This window comes from Symphalangus syndactylus, chromosome 24, assembly GCF_028878055.3.
Source record: "Symphalangus syndactylus isolate Jambi chromosome 24, NHGRI_mSymSyn1-v2.1_pri, whole genome shotgun sequence".
In the NCBI taxonomy this organism is placed as follows: domain Eukaryota; kingdom Metazoa; phylum Chordata; class Mammalia; order Primates; family Hylobatidae; genus Symphalangus; species Symphalangus syndactylus.
Window position 1 is genome coordinate 50,756,628 of NC_072446.2, and position 23,071 is coordinate 50,779,698.

At 41.9% G+C, this 23,071-nt stretch overlaps 1 protein-coding gene across 9 annotated transcripts in view; it reads right to left on the bottom strand.

The window, feature by feature from the left end:
• Window positions 1-318: 318 nt before the first annotated feature.
• GINS1 (GINS complex subunit 1) overlaps window positions 319-23,071 on the bottom strand; it is a 43,992-nt gene continuing 21,239 nt past the window's right edge. For 7 of the 9 annotated variants that reach the window (XM_055265635.2, XM_055265638.2, XM_063633883.1 and 4 more), the window contains 2 exons: window positions 7,392-7,466; window positions 319-2,917 (listed from right to left, as the gene is read on the bottom strand). In XM_055265635.2, coding sequence (XP_055121610.1) covers window positions 2,849-2,917; window positions 7,392-7,466 — 144 coding nt within the window. In that variant the 3' untranslated portion in view covers window positions 319-2,848. Of the gene's footprint in view, window positions 2,918-5,710; window positions 5,831-7,391; window positions 7,467-23,071 lie in introns of those variants that run through there. The other 2 variants (XM_063633882.1, XM_063633884.1) reach the window with 2 other exon arrangements.

Consider the following 23,071-nt stretch of genomic DNA (forward strand, 5'->3'; position numbering starts at 1 on the left):
GGGAAACTACCCCCTTGATTCAGTTATTTCACCTGGCCCTGCCCTTGACACATGGGAATTATTACAATTCAAGTTGAGATTTGGGTAGGGACACAGCCAAACCATATCACTAAGAATAGGAGGGAACTTCCTACCCCAAAAAAGGCATCTACAAACAACTAAAGAGCTAACATCATAATAGTGAAAGACTGTTTTCCTTCTTAGATCAGGAACAAGATAGGAGTGTCTTCTCTGACCACATATATTTAGTACTCTACTGGAAGTTCTAACCAATGCAATCAGGCAAGAAAAAGAAATAAAAGGCATTCAGATTAGAAATGAAGGAGTAAAACTCTTTATTCATAGAACACATGACTGTTGATGTAATTTACAAAAACACCATGAGAACTCACAGTTTAGCAAGGCTGAAGGATCAACATCAATTCTGTTTCTATTTACTAGCAACAAGTGGTTAGAATTTGAAATTTTAAAATACCATTTAGCCTCAAAACTATGAAATGCTGACATGGTAGACCTGTACACTGAAAACTACAAAAGATTATTAAAAGAAATAGAAGACAGAAACATTAATACATGGGAAGACAGACCTTGTTTATAGGCCAGAAGACTCAATATTACTAAGATGTCAATTCTCCCAACAGTTTTATATAAATTCAATGCAATCTCAATCAAGGTCCTAACAGGGGTTTTTGTTGTTGTTGTAGAAATTGACAAGTTGATCCTAATTTCTTTTTGAGACAGAGTCTCACTTTGTCACCCAGGCTGGAGTGCAGTGGTGTGATCTCAGCTCACTGCAGCCTTGACCTCCGGGGCTCAAGTGATCCTCCCACCTCAGCCTGCCGTGTAGCTGGGACTACAGGCATGCACCACCACACCCGGCTAATTTTTTGTAGAGACAGAGTTTTGCCATGGGCCCGGGCTGGTCTGGAACTCCTGAGCTCAAGTGATCCACCCACCGAGGCCTCCTAAAGTTCTAGGATTACAGGCATAAGCCACCACACCCTGCCTGTTCCCAAATTTCACATCAAAAGCAAAGGACTTAACATAGCCAAAACAAATCTCAAAAAGAAATGTGGTACACTGGGCCAGCACCAAGGCTCACGCCTGTAATCCCAGCACATGGGGAGAACGAGGCGAGTGGATTGCTTTAGCTCAGGAGTTCAACACAGCCTGGCCAACACCGTGAAACCCCGTCTCTACAAAAAATACAAACAACAGCAAAAATATGATGCATTAATACTATCTCTTTCAAGAATTATTAGAAAATTACATACACTACATACAAATATGGTATTGGCATTCAGGAGAGAAAAACAGGTCAATGGAACAAAACAGAGTCCTGAAATAAACCCACATATACACTGACAACTACTTTTTAACAAAAATGTAAAGGTGATAGAGCAAAGGGCAGTCCTTTCAAAAAATGGTAGTGAAACAGCTGGATATCTATATTCCCAAGAAAAAGTGAAGGTGGATTGACACCTTGCACCGTATAAAAAATTCATTCAAAATGGATCACAGGCTGGGCGCAGTGGCCCACACTTGTAATCACAAAACTTTCGGAGGCCAAGGTGGGTCACCTGAGGTCAGGAGTTTGAAACCAGCCTGGCCAACATGGTAAAACCCTGTCTCTACTAAAAATACAAAAATTAGCCAGGCATGGCAGCCTGCGCCTGTAATCCCAGCTATTTGGGAGGCTGAGACAAGAGAATCACTTGAACCCAGGGGATAGAGATTGCAGTGAGCTGAGATCACGCCACTGCACCCCAGCCTGGGTGACAGAGCGAGACTCCATCTCAAAGAAACAAACGAAAAAACAAGCAAACAAAAAAAAACAGGTCATAGACCAAAGTATAAAGCTTAAAATTATAACACTTCTAGAAGTAAAAAGGAAAAAAAATTGTGACCTTGGGATGGGAAAAGATTTCTTGGATGCAACACCCAAAGCATAAAAGAACAAATGAATAAACTGGATTTCATCAAAATTTAAAATGTCAGCTGTTTAAAACATACCATTAAAAGCCAATCAACTCTTCATGTGACTTTTCAGTCAATCTGAATCTCAGGGAAAACTGTACAAAGTTCCTTCTCTAGCCCCAATTTCACCGTCCCCTTCCAAAGTGGTGATACTGGTGATCACCCCACAGCCACAAGCCACACCAGCCACCATGGTGGAAATGTGCAAAATCCATGTGTGTCCTTCCTTCCCAAATAGCCAGATGATAAATTAGTATGTCATTAAACATCACATATACTGAAAATTTCTACAGACCATCATCTTCACTTGCTCATGTGATTTGAAAATGTGTATCTCAGAAATTAGCTCTCTAGCTTGTACAGTACACATGACCAGAAAACAAGACACACAGGATCTACCTTCTTCCTATCCAGCCAAGTGACTGATTATTTAAGAGATTCAAATGTCACCATGTTTACTTTCATTTAAAAAATACACTATAACAACTGTAGGAATGTTGTGATTATAGATACAGCTTATTAGAAAAAGGAGTAGGGGCCAGGTGCAGTGGCTCACGCCTGTGATCTCAACACTTTGAGAAGCTAGGGTGGGAGGACTGCTTGAGGCCAGGAGTTTGAAACCAGCTTGGGCAACACAGTGAGACACTGTCTCTACAAAACAAAACTAAAACCAAAAAGGAGTAAGAATAGTGTACAACATTAAAAAAAGAAAGTCCTTAAGAGTTAGCAAATTAGACTTCTTAGCCAAGTATTCTTAGTTATCTTAATGTCTATAGCTTCTACAATCAGAGGGAGGTGAAAGGAGGGTGGAGAGAGTGACCACAGAGGAGTCCATGAGTTGAGTGAAGCCTGGAAGTGCCTCGGTGCATGGTCACGACAGGATGTGCTCCAGGACTCCTTGTCTGATCAGCTGCTCACATTTCCATCGAGGTAAAAAGTGCTGAGGGGACAAGAAGGGATGGAGAAAGAGTAAAATAAATGATTGGGAAAGAATTTGAAATGATTTCTTGTATCATTAAAAAGTAGCACTGATTAGTTTTCAAACTCCAACAAGTAAGTAGTTAAAAGTTAAACTTAAGGGGCTGGGTGTGGTGGCTCACGCCTGTAATCCCAGCACTTTGGGACACCAAAGCGGGCGGATCACCTGAGGTCGGGGGTTCAAAACCAGCCTGACCAACATGGAGAAACCACGTCTCCACTAAAAAATACAAAATTGGCCCAGGGGTGGTGGATCACGCCTGTAATCCCAGCACTTTGTGAGGCCGAGGCGGGTGGATCACGAGGTCAGGAGATCGAGACCATCCTGGCTAACACGGTGAAACCCCACCTCTACTAAAAATGCAAAAAAATTAGCCAGGCGTGGTGGCGGGCGCCTGTAGTCCCAGCTACTCGGGGGGCTGAGGCAGGATAATGGCGTGAACCCGGGAGGCAGAGCTTGAAGTGAGCCGAGACCGCGCCACTGCACTCCAGCTTGGGCAACAGAGCGAGACTCTGTCACAAAAAAAAAAAAAAAAAAAAAATTAGCTGGGCGTGGTGGTGCATGCCTGTAATCCCAGCTACACAGGAGGCTGAAGCAGGAGAATCGCTTGAACCTGGGAGGTGGAGGCTGGGGTGAGCCGAGATTGCACTATTGCACTCCAGCCTGGGCAACAAGAGCAAAACTCCATCTCAAAAAAAAAAAAAAAAAAAAGTTAAACTATATTTGCTGTTTTAATCCATTGAAATTGATTCCATTTAGAGCTGTATGGAATTCTGATTTTTACAAATGAATTCAGTTTGCTTAAGTTCAATTCAACTAAGACTTCTGAATTCTAGTAGGTATTGTCCTTGGTGTTTGTATTTTTTAAATTTATGCACAGAGAAATCCAGATAGGTGCGATTTGGATTATCACTGGTTCAACAGCCTATCAAGAAGACCCATGAAAGGCTCATTTCTCCATAAAACCTGTTCTAGGATTTCAGAGTCCGAACATTCTAATAACAAGTGACAACTTTCCTCCTGTATTTCTCAAGGTTGAAAAGTATTCATGACCCCACAGCGTGGGTGCTATTCACATGGTACGTGGGAAGATGCCAGTACCCAGGTATTGCTTGTCCTGTGTCTTCCTAAGAGGACATCGCTCTTGCTCTGAGGGAACCAGGGGAAGGTGGAAAGATGTCTCCTTCCCTCTCAAATACCAGACTTACAGAAAACACTGACTGCCCTGGAGGAGGGAGGCTGAGGAAGCAAGGCAGGAAGGCTTTCCGATTCATAGGTGGTCAAAGAAATCTCAAAGGAAGATCTCAAGGAAGCAAAATGTAACCTCAGTAGCCATGTGCACCTGAAGGTCTCGCCTCACAAACTCAAAGGCCTGACAAGAGATCCATGACCAAATTCTTCTAAACCAATCTTAAAGATACATGAGCCAAGAAAAATGTAAAAAAACACAACAAAAACAAAATAACTGAGTTGTTCATTTAATATCCATACTAATGCTGGTGTTAAACAGATGGAGAGTATTGATTTCTGGATAAAAAGAAACAGTGCTTGCCATAGTGACAAATATAAAAGAATGTATAATAGAAAATGTTTCCCAGCCAGGCGTGGTGGCTCACGCCTGTAATCCCAGCACTTTGGGAGGCAGAGGCAGGTGGATCATGAGGTCAGGAGTTTGAGACCAGCCTGATCAACATGGTGAAACCCCGCCTCTACTAAAAAAAATACAAAAACTAGCCAGGCATGGTGACGCACGCCTGCAATCCCAGCTACTCGGGAGGCTGAGGCAGGAGAATCGCTTGAACCCAAGAGGCGGAGGTTGCCTTGAGCCAAGATCACGCCACTGCACTCCAGCCTGGGTGACAGAGCGAGATTCCATCTCGAAAAAAACCATATATATATAGAAAACGTTTCCTACTAATTCTTTAGAGTATGTGAATGATCTACACCACAGATTCTACAGGAAGTTCAGATGTGGTTGAACATTAGAAGCCCCAATACCAACCATCAACTGTGGCTGATATTGTTTCTTTTTAATGCCTCCATTTTTATAATTGAGGGTAGGGTCACAGCTGAGAGACAGAGTTAAAAAATTCAACCACCAGGCCAGGCACGGTAGCTCACACCTGTAATCCCAGCACTTTGGGAGGCCGAGGTGGAAGGATCACCTAAGGTCAGGAATTTGAAACCAGCCTGGCCAACATGGTGAAACCCCGCCTCTACTAAAAAAAATACAAAAATTAGCCAGGCATAGTGGCAGGCGCCTGTAATCCCAGCTATTTGAGAGGCTGAGGCAGGAGAAAAGCTTGAACCCGGGAGGTGGAGGTTGCAGTGACCCAAGATTGTGCCATTGTACTCTGGAGGACAAGAGTGAGACTTTGTCTCAAAAAAAAAAAAAAAAAGAAAAGAAATTCAACCACAGGACAGCATTTGGGATGAAGGGACATTTCGCACATCTTGCTTTATGAGGATGGCTTTTTTCTTGTTCTTGTGAACCACAGCTTCCTCCTGGGCCCTCCAGAAATATAGCTGCTTATCAGAGCATTAATTCATTATCTGCTTTCAATTCATTAGTGTCCTAAAAGAATACTTGGGAGAGAAATTGTTGCCTTAACAACCGAAGACTTTAGGGAACCCTCAAAATCTTTTTTAAAAATATTCAACTTTTGTTTTAGAAGCTCCAAGGATATTAGTAAAATAATTTTAGTCAACTATTAGTAAAATAGTTTTAAAGATCCAAGGGTATTAGTAAAATAACAGATCAACTCACCCTGTTAGGAAAATAAGCTCAAGAACCACATGACCTGAAACATTCTTTTGCTCCCTGGCATGAACAAAGTGAACACCAAATCCTTAGGGTCATCCGATCCTAAATGGCTGACCCCAAGACGGCAGGCAAGGAAAGAAAGAGAACAGCTTTTATTAGGTCATTTTTCCTCCTCACGACTTCAGAAAATTGGGATAGGATAAAAAATTTAGTGGCCGGGCACAGTGGCTTACACCTGTAATCCCAGCACTTTGGGAGGCTGAGGTGGGTGGATTGCTTGAGCTCAGGAGTTCAAGACCAGCCTGGCCAACTGGTGAAACTTCGTCTCTACAAAAAATACAAAAATTAACTGGGTGTGGTGGCGTGTGCCTGTGGTCCAGCTACTTGGGAGGCTGAGGTGGGGGATCACTTGAGCCCAGGAGGCAGAGGTTGCAATGAGCGGAGATTGCGCCACCGCACTCCAGCCTGGGGAACACAGCCAGACCCTGCCTCAAAAAAATAATAATAATAGACCGGGCGCAGTGGCTCACGCCTGTAATCCCAGCACGTTGGGAGGCCGAGGCGGGCGGATCACAAGGTCAGGAGATCGAGACCATCCTGGCTAACATGGTGAAACACCGTCTCTACTAAAAATACAAAAAAAAATAAAATAAAATTAGCTGGGCGTGGTGGTGGGCGCCTGTAGTCCCAGCTACTTGGAAGGCTGAGGCAGGAGAATGGCGTGAACCCAGGAGGAGGAGCTTGCAGTGAGCGGATATTGTGCCACTGCACTCCAGCCTGGGCAACAGAGCAAGACTCCGTCTCAAAAATAATAATGATAATAATAATAATAATAATAATAGTAATAATACAGTTAATGTGAATTCATCTAACGTGAATATGAAGATTTCTAGGGAAATAATTAATACACTGAGATTACTTTGGGCATGGTGGTTCACACCTGTAATCCTCGCACCGCACTTTAGGATGCTAAGGAGGGTGGATTGCTTGAGCCCAGGAGAGTTCGAGACTAGCATGGTCAACATAGCAAGACCCCATCTCTATTTTCTTTAAAAATAGATAGATAGATAGATAGATAGATAGATAGATAGATAGATAGATAGACAGACAGATAGATATATAGAGAGAAAGATTCCTTATAAGGACAAATTTAGCTTAAGGTACAACTTTACAATTTTAATCTTCCTCTATTAAATTGTTATGTTTATATACCAAATACTTCAAAATTCTGTTTTTGAAAATAGAAAAATCTGTATCACTATTTGCTTGCTAAAGAACTAGGATTTATAAGGCAAAGTGTAAGCTAAAAAAACTGCTTAGGAACTTTTAAAATAAATTATATGAACAAAGGAGCTAAATACAACAATTCAATAGCCTCCAGATAATAATCTATCACTTACCCAGAATAAGGCTGATTATGGTAATTCCCCTAGAAAACACCTAGTTTTAAATATAAGCAATATCCTACTAAATTAATGAATCTTTTATTACATGCAACATTTGCTTCCAGTCTTAATATTCAGAAAAAGTACAGAACAGGGTGTATTATACTAAAGATAATGCCTAATATATAAACGATCATCAAAAGTTGATATTTATTTTGCTATTCCAACTTTTCCACCATTCAACACTCATAAGATTTAAAGTAAAGAATCTGAAGATAAGAAATACCTGGCTATTTTTTTTTAATAGGACTGAAGTGCCATCATCAACTTCAAATTCTCCATAGTCTTTTAGACATCGGACCTGAAAGAAAAAATGAGAGATGTTTTATCTAAATTAGTTTTTAATATGCAGTGACCAAAAAGTAAATCGGCATTATACAAATACACAGACAATAAGGACTTTGTTTCCTCTCTGTGTACTTAGGCCTAGTACTACTATTGTGGTATTCTAATAGTTCCAAGTGTCCAGTTTTGACAGGGAGGAAGAAGAACCGCAAAATCTCTGCTAGTAAATGTCAGCGCTGACAGCAAGGCAATGCAGGGAGACAACGATGTTGTCTCCTTCCCCTCTGAAATCCTGAAAAATTAAGCAGGTGAAATATCTATCCACAAGGAATGTTTTAGAAATGCTCCAACCTGCTTCTTATAGATCCCTCCCATAAAATATCAATATCTGAGAATGGGAGACAGGTATGTCTGCAGTATTTGTTTTTGGAAGCAATTCTTCCAATCCCGTTCAAAATTCAGATGATTTCCCAGGAATACTTAGAAGTACACCATGGAGGAGCAGATGCCACCTCATGTGACAGGATTCAGGAGTGGCAGCATTCTGATATCCACCTCTGCAACTACAAAGGTGTTCCCAGGTACAGGTTATAGACCTGCTACAGCACTAAGTGCTGCCACAGGAAGTAAGGGGGCACTTTTCCTCTTCTAGGAGAATTCAGACTCAAGTTTATTCTCACGAGTACTAGTGATGAACTGCTATTGTTGTCAGGAGAGTCAACGCCAGCAACAACTATGTCTTCCACTTTTCCGGATAATTTTATCATGTCCTACCATCCCTCCGGAACCTTACCAAGGCACCCAAAGTATTTTAATTAAATATGAGAAATACCACTCCAGAAAAATCCCCCGAGTCCTTTGCATTTGCTGTTTTTTCTTTTCTTTTCTTTTTTTTGAGACGGAGTCTTGCTCTGTTGCCCAGGCCAGAGTGCAGTGGTGTGATCTCCATGCACTACAACCTCTGCCTCCCAGGCTCAAGCGATTCTCCTGCCTTAGCCTCCTGGGTAGCTGGGATTATAGGCACTCACCACCATACCCAACTAATTCTTGTATTTTTAGTAGAGATGGGGTTTCATCATGTTGGCCAGGCTGGTTTCGAACTCCCGACCTCAAGTGATCTGCCTGCCCCCGCTTCCCAAAGTGCTGGGATTACAGGCATGTGCCACCATGCCTGGCCACATTTGCTTCTCTAAATAAATTTTTGTTTTGGGAAACCTCAAACACATTCAAAATTAAAAGACTACTCCATGTCCCCATCAACTGACATCAACATATGGCCAAGTTTGTTCCGTCACCCACTTATGGGTTATTCTGGTCTTGAACTCCTAGACTCAAGTGATCCTCCCACCTCGGCCTCCCAAAGTGCTGGGAGTACAGATGTGAGCCTACTTATGGGTTATTCTGAAGCAAATCTTAGACATCATTTCACCTCATCTGTAAATATTCTATTGTCTACTTCTATAAAACCACATAATTTTAAAAATCCCAATACTGACTGTACATGGCAGCTCATGCCTATAATCCCAGCATTTTGGGAGGCTGAGGCAGCTGGATCACCTGAAGTCAGGAAATTAAGACCAGCCTGGTCAACATGATGAAATCCCGCCTCTACTAAAAATACAAAATTTAGCTGGGTGTGGTGGTGTGTGCCTGTAATCCCAGCTACTCAGGAGGCTGAGGTTGCAGTGAGCGAGATCACACCAGTGCACTCCAGACTGGGTGACAGAATGAGACTCCATCTCAAATAAAGAAATAAAAATTATTAAGATGAGATAGTATTAGCATTTTTTTTTTTTTTTGAGACAGAGTCTCACTCTGTCACCCAGGCTAGAGTGCAGTGGTGTGATCTCGGCTCACTGGAACCTCTGCTTCCCAGGTTCAAGCAATTCTCCTGCCACAGCCTCCCTAGTAGCTGGGATTACAGGAGGGAGCCACCACGCCCAGCTAATATTTTTGTATTTTTAGTAGAGACAGGGTTTCACTATGTTGGCCAGGCTGGTCTCAAATCCTGACCTCAAATGATCCACCTGCAGCCTCCCAAAGTGCTGGGATTATAGGCATGAGCCACCGCGCCCAGCCTTAATTAATAATTTTTAATATTATGAACTATCTAGTTAGTATCCAAATTTCCCACTTGTCTCATGAACTTTTTTTAAGGTTTCCATGTTGAAATCAGAATCCAACTAAGCCACACATTACTTTTTTTTTTTAATGTCTTGTAAGTCTCTTTTAATCTATAGGTTTCACTTCCTCTTTATTTTTTCCTTCCTCTTGGTATTTTATTTGTTGAAAAAATTGGGTGAGTAGTTTGTCACTGAAGCCTTGAATAGCTGGTCTCAAGCAATACTCCTGCCTTGGCTTCCCAAAGTGTTGGGATTACAGACATGAGTCACTGCACAGGGTCAGTACAACTTTTCACAATCAAGATTTTGTTGTAGATTTCTTTGGGGTCATTTAACATGTTCCTTTGTCCCTGAGTTTCCTATAAAATGGAAGTTAGGTCTATATCAGATAAGGTGATTTTGTGGCAAACAGTGTTATGTACTTTCTGTTACAAGACTCCATAAAACACAAAGTGCCTGGCTGCCTCTTTTTGGATATTGAGATTCATCAGTGGGCCCAAGTGTCATCCATACTCATGCATTATAAAGATCTCCATTATCCACTGAAAGGTTTTAGTAAATAAAGGGTTACAAACATTAATCTAATTCTTATATTCCTGCTACATTTGTTAGCTGGAATTCTTCTATAAAAAGAAATTTCCTTTGTAAACTATTGGGCTACCTTAAGATAGAGTTTGTATAGTAAAGGCAATGGATGCTTTGATTCCATTCTCTAACTTGCCACCTTTCAAATGAGTTGGATCCCTCACATTCTCCAAGGAAACCTCAAAAATGTTTTATTTTTTAAAATTTTTGTTGGCCAGGCACAGTGGCTCATGCCTGTACTCCCAGCACTTTGGGAGGGAGAGGCAAGAGGATTGCTTGAACTTAGGAGTTCAAGACGAGCCTGGGCAACATGGTGAAATACCATCTCTACAAAAAAGAACAAAAATTAGCTGGGTGTGTTTGTGAGCACCTGTAGTCACAGCTACTGTGGTAGCTGAGGTAGGAGGATGGCTTGAGCCTGGGAGGTGGAGGTTTTAGTAAACCAGGACTCCTTGCACTAAAATAGCTGATTCCAGGTCCTAAATAACAAATGAGCCGAGATTGTACCACTGTACTCCAGCCTGAACAACAGACCCAGATACTGCCTCAAAAAAAAAAAAAAAAAAAAAATTTGTTGTTCTTTGGTGTCATTATGCATTCATGGTGTCATTATGCATTCTAACATAATTGATGTGATCTAATTCACCGCAGTTATTAGTCATGTTGATGCTAAAATTGTCCATTTTTTGGTTAGCAAGAGCTCCTTCAAATTGGCCCCCACATCCTTCCAGCAGTCCCCGCTTAGTCCTTGACACCTTCCTTCCTTTCTGGGAAGACAAGATGTTTCATGCTCAGCTCGTACATTTTTAATTCAGAACCTGGAATCAGCTATTTTTGTGCAAGGAGTCCTGGTTTACTTTAGTGGGAAGTGGCATTTAGGTATAGAATCTGGACACTCATGGCTAACTAACTGACTTGGTCATTGTTTCTAGGCCTTTGCGGTAGGCAGAGCTAATCAATACTTTTTTTTTGAGATGGAGTTTCACTCTTGGTGCCCAGGCGGGAGTGCAATGGCGCAATCTTGGCTTCCTGCAACCTCTACCTCCCGGGTTCAAGCAATTCTCCTGCCTCAGCCTCCTGCGTAGCCGGGATTACAGGCATGTGCCACCAAGCCTGGCTAATTTTGTATTTTTAGTAGAGATGGGGTTTCTCCATGTTGGTCAGGCTGGTTTCGAACTCCCGACCTCAGGTGATCTGCCCACCTCGGCCTCCCAAAGTGCTGGGATTACAGGCGTGTAATCCCACACCTGACTCCTACTTTTTGATTTTTAAAGAAGGGACGATTCATGAATCCATGCTGATACTTCAAACTCAAATTTAGGAATATAGGATTTTCCCTTAAGTTTTTCAACTTTGAATCTCTTTTCTCTCTCCTTTTTTTTTTTTTTTTTTTTTTTTTTTTGAGACGGAGTTTTGCTCTTGTTGCCCAGGCTGGAGTGCAATGCCACAATCTCAGCTCACTGTAACCTCCTTCTCCTGCCTCAAACTCCTGAGTAGCTGGGATTACGGGCGCCCGCCACCACGCCTGGCTAATTTTTGTATTTTTAGTAGAGATGGGGTTTCACCATGTTGGCCAGGCTGGTCTCAAACTCCTGACCTCAGGCGTCCCAAAGTGCTGGGATTACAAGCGTGAGCCGCTGTGCCCGGCCCCTTTTCTCTTATTCGGAAAACTGTTGGTAATGTCAATTACCCTTTTGCTCTATTCTTCAATATGAAAACTGTTTCAAAATAACAGTAACAAAATTATTACTAATAATATGATTAGTAGAAACAGGTTAAGAACTCTTTGTAATTCTTTTGTCCTCAGAACATATGTACCAGGAATATACAATTTGTGTTTTAAAGTAATGTAAATAACTCCTGGATTCAGGTAAAATGGTGGAGTAGGAAACATCAGGAATCTGTCTCCCTACCTCCACAACAACTGCACGGGCAGACTCTGTCTGACGTCAGTATTTTGGAACTCTGGAGTCTACTGAAGGCTTGAGGTTGGAGCTTTGACAAGCATTCACTGCAATTTACTGTCCATTTTGCCTCTTAGCATAGCAGCAGCTACCCATCCCCTGTTCCTAGCTTTGTGGCAGGCCACGGTGCATGTGTTCTTGGGGTAGCTTGTACACAGGTTGCTGGCGCAGAGTGTGCAAAAAGCACCCTGCTCCTCACTGCTGATTGCTGTTTCTGATCACAGAGGTGCAAATGATGAGGCTGGCAGACATTTTTGTCACACCTTCTCAAAGGCTGCAAGCCCCTCCTGCATTCCACTGAAGTGAATTCCACGGGATTTAAAGGGCTAGCACCATTTTCCCACCCCCATTCATTTTTCTTTTTTCCCCCTTTCAGGAGCCAGACATTAAAGACTAGGACAGTGAAAAGCAACGGTGTATACAGGAAAAATTAGAAAGTGACCAAGGAAAGGCACAGGTTCAATAAAGATTTGAGAAAACCTTAAGGTTATACTTCAGGTTGATTCTAAGCACAGTGACAGCTTACAACAACCAAAAAAACAAAAACAGTAACAAAACCAGCAAACCCTGGGGGAAGGGGGAGAATCAGATTTATAGAGTTATAACACTATTAGATTGAAATGTCTGGTTTTCAGCAAAAACAATCAAATCACAAGGCATACAAAGAAACATAAAAGTATGGTCCATTCAGGCCAGGCGCGGTGGCTCACGCTTGTAATCCCAGCACTTTGGGAGGCCGAGGCGGGCAGATCACGAGGTCAGGAGATCGAGACCACGGTGAAACCCCGTCTCTACTAAAAATACAAAAAAATTAGCCAGGCATGGTGGCAGGCGCCTGTAGTCCCAGCTACTGAGGAGGCTGAGGCAGGAGAATGGCATGAACCCGGGAGGCGGAGCTTGCAGTGAGCCGAGATTGCGCCACTGCACTCCAGCCTGGGTGACAGAGCCAGACTCCGTCTCAAAAAAAAAAAAAAAAAAAAAGTATGGTCCATTCAAAGGAAAAAGAAAAATAAGAAATGGTCCCTGAAAAAGACTTGATGGTAGATCTATTACACAAAGACTTTACAACAAGAGTTTTAAAGATGCTCTAAGAACTACAGGAAGATGGGGAGAAGGTTATGGAAACAATGTATGAACAAAATGGAAATAATAGAGAAATAGAAAACCTAAAAAGACCAAAAAGATATTCTGGAGCTGAGAACTATAAAAACCGAAATGAAAAATTCACTTGAGGGATTCAAAGACGGATTGGAGCAGGCAGAAGAACAAGCAAACCTGAAGACAGGACAACAGAAATGACTAAGTTGGAAGAACAAAAATAAAAAAAGACCGAAGAAAAGGGCAGAGCCTGAGAGACCTGAGGGGCACCATCAAGCAAACCAAGAAGAGAAAGACAAAGGGGCAGAGAGAATCTTTGAAGAAATAGTAACTGAAAACTCCTTAAATTTGATAAAAGACATAAATATAAACATCAAAGAAGCTCAACAAACTACAAAATGAACTCAAAGAGACTCGCAATGAGACACATTACAATCAAACTTTCAAAAGACAAAGAATCTTTCTTGAAAGCAGCAAGAGGGCTGGGCAAGGTGGCTCACACCTATAATCTCAGCATTTTGGGAGGCCAAGGTGGGAGGATCACTTGAAGCCAAGAAGTTGAGACCAGTCTAGGCAACACAGGGAGACCCCGTATCTACAAAAAATTTAATTCGGCCGGGCACGGTGGCTCACGCCTGTAATCCCAGGACTTTGGGAGGCCAAGGTGAGCTGATCACGAGGTCAGGAGATCGAGACCATCCTGGCTAACATGGTGAAACCCCGTCTCAACTAAAAATACAAAAAAAAAATTAGCTGGGCATGGTGGCAGGTGCCTGTAATCCCAGCTACTTGGGAGGCTGAGGCAGGAGAATGGCGTGAACCCAAGAAGTGGAGGATGCAGTGAGCTGAGATCACGCCACTGCACTCCAGCCTGGGTGACAGAGCGAAACTCCATCTCAAAAAAAAAAAAAAAATTTAACTCTACAAAAATTTTTTTTTTTGTTTTTGTTTTTTTTTTTTTTTGAGATGGAATCTCGCTCTGTCGCCCATGCTGGAGTGCAGTGGTGTGATCCCGGCTCACTGCAACCTCCGCCCCTGGGTTCAAGCAATTCTCCTCCCTCAGCCTTCCGAGTAGCTAGGATTACAGGCGTGCGCCACCACACCTGGCTAATTTTTGTATTTTTAGTAGAGATGGGGTTTCATCATGTTGGTCAGGCTGGTTTCAAACTCCTGACCTCGTGATCTGCCTGCCTCGGCCTCCAAAAGTGCTGGGATTACAGGCGTGAGCCACCACACCTGGCCCCCAAAACTTTAAAAATTAGCCAGGTTTGGAAGTATGTGCCAGTAGTCCTAGCCACTTGGGAGGCTGAGGTGGATTGCTTCAGCCTAGGAGTTTGAGATTACAGTGAGCTATGATTGTGCCACTGCGGTTCATCCTGTTTGACGCAGTAAGACCCTGTCTCTAAAAAATTCAAAAAGAAAGCAGCAAAAGATAAGTAAGTCATCACATACCTGGGATCCTCAATAAGATTTTCACCAAATTTCTTATTACAAACTTTGGAGGCTAGAAGGCAGTGGGCCAATATATTCAAAGTACTAAAAGAATAACATCGCCAACCAAGAATCCTATATATGGTAACTATCACAAGACAGTAACTTGAACCCATGTGAAGAAATAAAGATCTCAATATAGGTAAATGCTATGTCTGAATGCATCCCCAAAAATCAATGTGGTAGAAACTTAATCCCCAATTCAACAGTGTTGGGAGGTGGGGACTTTGGTGAGGTGGTCAGGGCATAAGGGCTCTGCCTTCATAAATGGATTTATGCCATTATAAAATGACTTGATGGAAGGAGTTTGGTCCTTTTTGTCCTTCCACCTTCTGCCATGCAAGGACACTGCATTTCATACCTTCAGAGGATGCAGCATTCAAGGCACCATATTGGAAGCAGAGTGTAGCCCACAGAAGACAAATGCATCTGCTGGCACTTTGATCTTGGACCTCCAGTCCTCCAGGATTAATTGAGACAGGCTGGCCGGGCACAGTGGCTCAAGCCTATAATCCAACACTGAGAGGCTGAGGCAGGAGCACTGCTTGAGGCTAGGAGTTCAAGACTACCCTTGGCAACATAGCAAGGTCGCGTCTCTACAAAAACTGTAAACATTAGCCAGGCACAGTAGTGCACGCCTGTAGTCATAGCTACTTAGGAGGCCGAGGCAGGAGGACTGATTGAGCCCAGGAGTTCAAGGCTGTAGTGAACTATGATTGTACCACCACACCCCAGCCTGGGTGACAAACAGAGCAAGACTTTGTCTCTTTAAAAAAAAAAAGAAAGGCCGGGCGCGGTGGCTCACGCTTGTAATCCCAGCACTTTGGGAGGCCGAGGCGGGCGGATCACGAGGTCAGGAGATCAAGACCACGGTGAAACCCCGTCTCTGCTAAAAATACAAAAAAAAAAATTAGCTGGGCGTGGTGGCGGGCGCCTGTAGTCCCAGCTACTCAGAGAGGCTGAGGCAGGAGAATGGCGTGAACCCGGGAGGTGGAGCTTGCAGTGAGCCGAGATTGCGCCATTGCACTCCAGCCTGGGCGACAGAGCGAGACTCCGTCTCAAAAAAAAAAAAAAAAAAAAAAGAAAAGAAAAGAAAAAAATTACTGTTCATTAGAAATTACCTAGTCTCAGGTATTTTGTTTTAGCTGCTCAAATGGACTAAGACAGTGAATACATGGAAAATTCTAAAACCTAGCAATATTGTAACATTTTATAACTCTATTTTTTGTTGGTTTTTTTTTTTCTGGGCAGGGGGGTAGGTGTGGAGACTCATTCTGTCGCCCAGGCTGGAGTGCAATGGTGCAATCCCAGTTCACTGCAATCCCCGCCTCCTGGTTCAAGTGATTCTCCTGCCTCAGCCTCCTGAGTAGCTGAAACTACAAGCTCGTGCCACCATACCCGGCTAATTTTTTGTATTTTTAGTAAAGATGGGGTTCTGCCATGTTGCCCAGGCTGGTCTCAAATTTCTGAGCTCAGGCAATCCACCCACCTCGGACTCCCAAAGTGCTAGGATTACAGGCATAAGAGCCACCATCCCCGGCCCCTATTTTTTGTTTTTAACGTGATTTCAGTGACTAACACATTTAAAAAAAACACTCATTAACCTAAAAGTTAGTCTTATTTTAACTCTGCAACCCTACATTTTGTTTTCTACACAATTTAAGAAACTAATGCATTTAAAAGATTTATTAGTTTACGTTTTGGGGCTCACAACGTATAAAGATGTAGTTTTGTGAAATCAACAATAGAAAGAAATAAGGATGAAGCTTTGAAGGATCAGAATTTTGGTATGTTACTGAAGTCAAGCTGCTGTAAGTTGAAATTAAAGTGTTATAATTTTAAGATATTAAATGTACTAGCTATCACTAACCACAAGGAAAACAGCTATAGAATATAGTTGGTCCTCTGTGTCTGTGGGTTCCGTATCTGCAAATCAAAAATTTTTTTAAACAAATGGATGGTTGTGTCTGTGGTGAACATGTACAGACTTTTTTTCCTTATTGTTATTCCCTAAAAATGATATGGTATAATAACTATATCTATGGCATTTATATTGTATAAGGTATTGTAAGTAATCTAGAGATGATTTAAAGTATACAACAGCATGTACCTAGGTACTATTCAAATACCATACTACTTTATATAAGGGACTTGAGCATCCATGGATCTTGGTATCTGTAGGGGGTAATGAGGAAATGAGAAAGAAATCTAAATGTTTCAAAAAATCAACTAAATACTGAAGAAGGCAATAATGAAGGAAATGAGAGACAAAAAAGCTATTATTCCCCATCCATTGCAAGAAAAAAAAAGTTATAAGGCATGTAGAAAAACAGCAAAATGACAGAAATCCTTCCTTATCAGTAATTATGTTAAAGGGAATGAATTAAACTCTTTAAGCAAAAGACAGAAATTAGCAGAATGGATTAAACAAAAGGATCCAATCACATGTTGTCTACAAGAGATTCACTATAGACCCAAAGACACAAACATTAATAGATTGAAAGTGAGAGGGTGGAAGAAGATATTCTATACAAATACCTGCCAAAAGAGAACCAGGGTGGCTGTACTGATATTAGCTATAATGTACTTTAAATTTCAAATGCTTACCAGAGACAAAAAAGAATATTATATATTATAGAATATATATTAATATATAATGTTAATATTATATAAGTTACTATATAATAAACATATGCTATATAACATATGATTAAACATATAATATATACAAGGAGATATAACAAGTATAGACACAAATCAATAACAATTCATCTGCCAGTTGTGGTGGCTCACGCCTGTAATCCCAGCACTTTGGGAGGCCGAGGTGGGCAGATCACCTGAGGTCAGGAATTCGAGACCAGCCTGGCCAACATGGCAAAACCCCATCTCTACTAAAAATACAAAAATTAGCCGGGCATGGTGGCACGTGCCTGTAATCCCAGCTACTCTGGAGGCTGAGGCAGGAGAATCGCTTGAACTCAGGAGGTGGAGGTTGTAGTAAGCCAAGAGCACGCCACTGCACTCCAGCCTGGACAACAGAGCGAAACTCTGTCTCAAAAAAAAAAAAAAAAAAAAAAAAAATTAGCCGGGCGTGGTGGTGCACTCCTGTAATCCCAGCCACTTGGGAGGCTGAGGAAGGAGAATCACTTGAACTCGGGAGGCAGAGGTTGCAGTGAGCCGAGACTGTGCCACTGCCTGGGCAACAGAGTGAGACTCCACCTCAAAAAAAAAAAAAAAAAAGAAAAAAAAAAAAGGAAATTTTGAAAATACTTAGAGGTGAAAAAACAAAAACATAACACATCAAAATGTATGGAATGCAGCAAAAGCAGTACTAAGTGAGAAATTTATAGTTACAAACATAAACACCTACATTAAAAAATAAGACAGATTTCATGGCCAGACATGGTGGCTCACGCCTGCAATTCCAGAACTTTGGGAGGCTGAGGCAGCAGATCATTTGAGGTCAGGAGTTCGAGACTAGCCTGGCCAACATGGTGAAACCCCATCTCTACTAAAAATACAAAAATTAGCTGGGCATGGAGGCACATGCCTGTAGTCCCAGGTACTCTACTTGGGAGGCTGCGGTGGAAGGATCGCTTGAACCTGGGAAATGGAGGTTGCAGTAAGCCGAGATCGCACCACCGCACTCCAGCCTGGAAAATACAGTGAGACTCTGTCTCAAAAACAAAAACAAGGCCAGGCATGGTGGCTCACACCTGTAATCCCAGTACTTTGTGAGGCCAAGGTGGGTGGATCACTTGAGGTAAGGAGTTCAAGACCAGCCTGGACAATACAGTAAAATCCTGTCTCTACCAAAAAATACAAAAATTAGTCGGGCATGGTGGCACACCCCTATAGTCCCAGCTACTCAGGAGGCTGAGGCATGGGAATCGCTTGAACCCTGGAGGCGGAGGATGAAGTGAGCTGAGATTGTGACACTGCACTACAGCCTGGGTAACAGGGTGAGATCCTGTCTCAAAAAAAAAAAAAAAAAAAAGAAAAGAAAAAAGAAAAAGAAACAAAAACGAAGGAAGACAAATTTCAAACGAACCACCTAACTTTACACCTTAAGGAACCAGAAAAAGAAAAGCAAGCTAAACCTAAGGCTAGAAGGAGGAAATAATGATTAGAGCAGACATTAATAAAATAAAGAACAGAAACACAATAGAGAAAACCAATAAAACTAAAATTTGGTTATTTTAAAAGGTCAACAAAATTTACAAACCTTTAGCTAGACAGACTAAGAATAAAAAAAGACTCAAATTACTAAAATCAGAAATGAAAGTGAGGACATTACTACCAATCCTACAGAAATAAAGAGCTCTAAGAGTCCTATGAACAATTGTACACCAACAAATTGGAAAACCTAGATGAAATGGACAAATTCCCAGAAACACAAACCTACAAAGACTGAATGATGAAGAATTAGTAAACTGGAATAGACCTATAGCTAGTAAGGAGACTAAGTCACTAATCAAAAATCTCTCAATAAAGAAAACCCTAGACCTGATGGCTTCACTGGGTAACTCTATCAAACATTTCAAGAACACCAATCCAGGCCGGGCACAGTGGCTCACGCTTGTAATCCCAGCACTTTGGGAGGCCGAGGCGGGCGGATCACGAGGTCAGGAGATCGAGACCACGGTGAAACCGTCTCTACTAAAAATACAAAAAATTAGCCAGGCGTGGTGGCGGGCACCTGTAGTCCCAGCTACTCGGAGAGGCTGAGGCAGGAGAATGGCGTGAACCCGGGAGGCGGAGCTTGCAGTGAGCTGAGATTGCGCCACTGCACTCCAGCCTGGGCGACAGAGCGAGACTCCATCTCAAAAAAAAAAAAAGAACACCAATCCTTCTCAGACTTTTCTAAAAAATATAAAAGGAGTGAACACCTCCCTAACTCATTTTATGAGGCCAGCATTACCCTAATACCAAAGCCAGAAAAGATACTCCAAGAAAACTACAGACCAATGTCCCTTATGAACACTGATGCAAAAATTCTCAACACAGGCCGGGCATGGTGGCTCACGCCTGTAATCCTAGCACTTTGGGAGGCCAAGGCGGGCGGATCACCTGGGGTCGGGAGTTCAAGACCAGCCTGACCAACATGGAGAAACCCCATCTCTACTAAAAATACAAAATCAGCCGGGCATGGTGGCACATGCCTGTAATCCCAGCTACTTGGGAGGCTGAGACAGGAGAATTGCTTGAACACAGGAGGCAGAGGTTGCGGTGAGTCAAGACCATGCCATTGCACTCCAGCCTGGGCAACCAGACCGAAACTCCATCTTGAAAAATAAAAATAAAAAAATTCTCACACAATAGTATCAAATCAAATTCAGCAGCATAGTAAAAGAGTTCATCATAAATCAATTGAGATTTATTTTTGGAATGCAAGGACAGTTCAAGATATGAAAATCAATCAATATGTCATTAACAGAACGAAGGGAAAAAAACAACATGATCATTTCAATTGATACAGAAAAAGCATTTGACAAAATTCAACTTCCTTTCATAAAAATAACAAACCAGGAACAGAAGATAACTATACATCAACATAATAAAAGCCATACATGAAAACTCCACAGCAAACATCATATTCAATGGTGAAAGCTGGCCAGGCGTGGTGGCTCACGCCTGTAATCCCAGCACTTTGGGAGGCCAAGGCGGGTGGATGATGAGGTCAGGAGTTCGAAACCAGCCTGGCCTCTATGGTAAAACCCTGTCTCTGATAAAAATACAAAAATTAGCTGGGCGTGATGGCATGTGCCTGTGTCCCAGCTGCTCAGGAGGCTGTAGCAGGAGAATTGCCTGAACCTAGGAGGCAGATGTTGAAGTGAGCTGAGATCGTGCCACTGCACTCCAACCTGGGCAACAGAGCAAGACTCTGTCTCAAAAAGAAAAAGAAAGACTGAAAGCTTTTCCTCTAAGTTCACTAACAAGGCAAAGATTTCTGCTTTTGCCACTTCTATTCAACATATAACTGGATGTTATAGTCAGAGTAATTAGACAAGAAAAAGAAATAGGATTCTAAATTAAAAAGGAAGAACTAAAATTATCTGTTTGCAGATGATATGATCTTAAATGTAGAAAATTTTAATAATTCCACAAAAAACTTTTAGAATAAATGAATTCAGCATAGTAACAGGATGTAAAGTAAACACACAAAAATCAGTTGCATTTCTATACACTAACAACGAACAATCTGAAAATAAAAATTATGAAAATAATTCAACTTATCAGTGTGAAAAGAATAAAATATATACAAATTAAATTAACGAAAGAGGTGAAAGATTTGTACAATGAAAACTAAAAAACACTGCTGAAGAAAATTAAAGATGACATCAACAATTGGAAACACATCCCATGTTCATGGATTGGAAGATTTAATATTAAGACGTCAACGCACCCAAAGTGACCTACACAATCCCTACTATAATCCCAAAGGTGTCTTTTGGAGAAACAGAAAAACCCATCCTACAATCCATATAAAATCTCAAGGGATCTCAAATAGCGAAAACAACCTTTAAAAAGAGGAATGGGGCCGGGTGTGGTGGCTCATGCCTGTAATCCAGCACTCTGGGAGGCCGAGGTGAGAAGATCACCTGAGGTCAGGAGTTCGAGACCAGCCTGGCCAACATGGTGAAACCCCGTCTCTACTAAAAATACAAAAAAATAGGCTGGGCGCGGTGGCTCACGCTTGTAATCCCAGCACTCTGGGAGGCCAAGGCGGGCGGATCACGAGGTCAGGAGATCGAGACCACGGTGAAACCCCGTCTCTACTAAAAATACAAAAAAATTAGCCGGGCGTGGTGGCGGGCGCCTGTAGTCCCAGCTGCTCGGAGAGGCTGAGGCGGGAGAATGGCGTGAACCCGGGAGGCAGAGCTTGCAGTGAGCCGAGATTGCGCCACTGCACTCCAGCCTGGGCGACAGAGCGAGACTCCGTCTCAAAAAAAAAAAAAAAAAAAAAAAAAAAAAATTAGCCGGGCATGGTGGTAGGTGCCTTTAGTCTCAGCTACTTGGGAGGCTGAGAAAGGAGAATCACTTGAACCCAGGAGGTGGAGGTTGCAGTGAGCCAAGATCACGCCACTGTACTCCAGCCTGGGCAACAGAGCAAGACTCCGTCTCAAAAAAAAAAGAGGAATGAAGGTGGAGGACCCAAAATCCCTAATTTAAACTTACTGCAAAGCTACAATAATCAAAATACTACAGTTTTTACATAAAGACAGATGTATATATATAAAAAAAATTTTTTATACGACAGATATATAGAACAATGGAATAGGATAAACAGATAAAAACTAAACCCTTGCCTACATAGTCAAATGATTTTTGACAAGGGTGTCAAAACCATTCACAATGGGGAAAGGGCACTCTTATTAAGAAATTATGCTTGGAAAGCTAGATTTCCACATGCAAAAAAATAAAGTTGGACCATCACCTAACACCATACAAAAATTAACTTGAAATGGATCAAAGACCGAAATGTAAATGTAAAACAACATAACACTTAGAAGAAAATACAGGTCAAAAGTTTTATGACATTGTATTTAGCAATGATTTCTGGGATATGACTCCTAAGGCACAGCCAACAAAACAAAAAAAATTGGCTGGGTACGGTGGCTCACGCCTGTAATCCTGCACTTTGGGAGGCCAAGGCGGGTGGATCACTTGAAGTCAGGATTTCAAGACCATCCTGGCCAACATGATGAAACCCTATCTCTACTAAAAATACAAAAAATTAGCTGGGTGTGGTGGTGCATGCCTGTAATCCTAGCTACTCAGGAGGCTGAGGCAGGAGAATCGCTTGAACCCAGGAAGCAGAGGTTGCAGTGAGCCGAGATCACGCCACTGCATTCCAGCCTGGGCAACAAGAGCAAAATTCCATCTCAAAAAAAAAAAAAAAAAAAAAAAAAAAAAGACAAACTGGGCTGCATGAAAATTTTAAAATATCAACATGATACTGAAGGAAGAAAACAGAAAAAAAAAGAAAAAAAAGACACTATCAACAGCATAAAAAGGCAACCCAGAGAATGGGAGAAAATATTTGCAAATCATATATCTGATAACAAATTAACATACTGAATACATAAAGGATTTCTAAATCTCCACAACAACAAAATCCTATTTGAAAATGGGCCCCATAAAGGGGGCCAATTACTTGAATAAACATTTCTCCGAAGAAGACATAGGAATAGCTAATAAGCATATGAAAAGATGCTCAACATCACTAATCGTTAGGGAAATAAAAGTCAAAACCACGTTTTACATCCTTTAGGATGGCTATGATTAAAAAACAGAACAAGGCCAGGCGTGGTGACTCATGCCTTTGGGAGGCTGAGGAGGGAGGATCACCTGAGGTC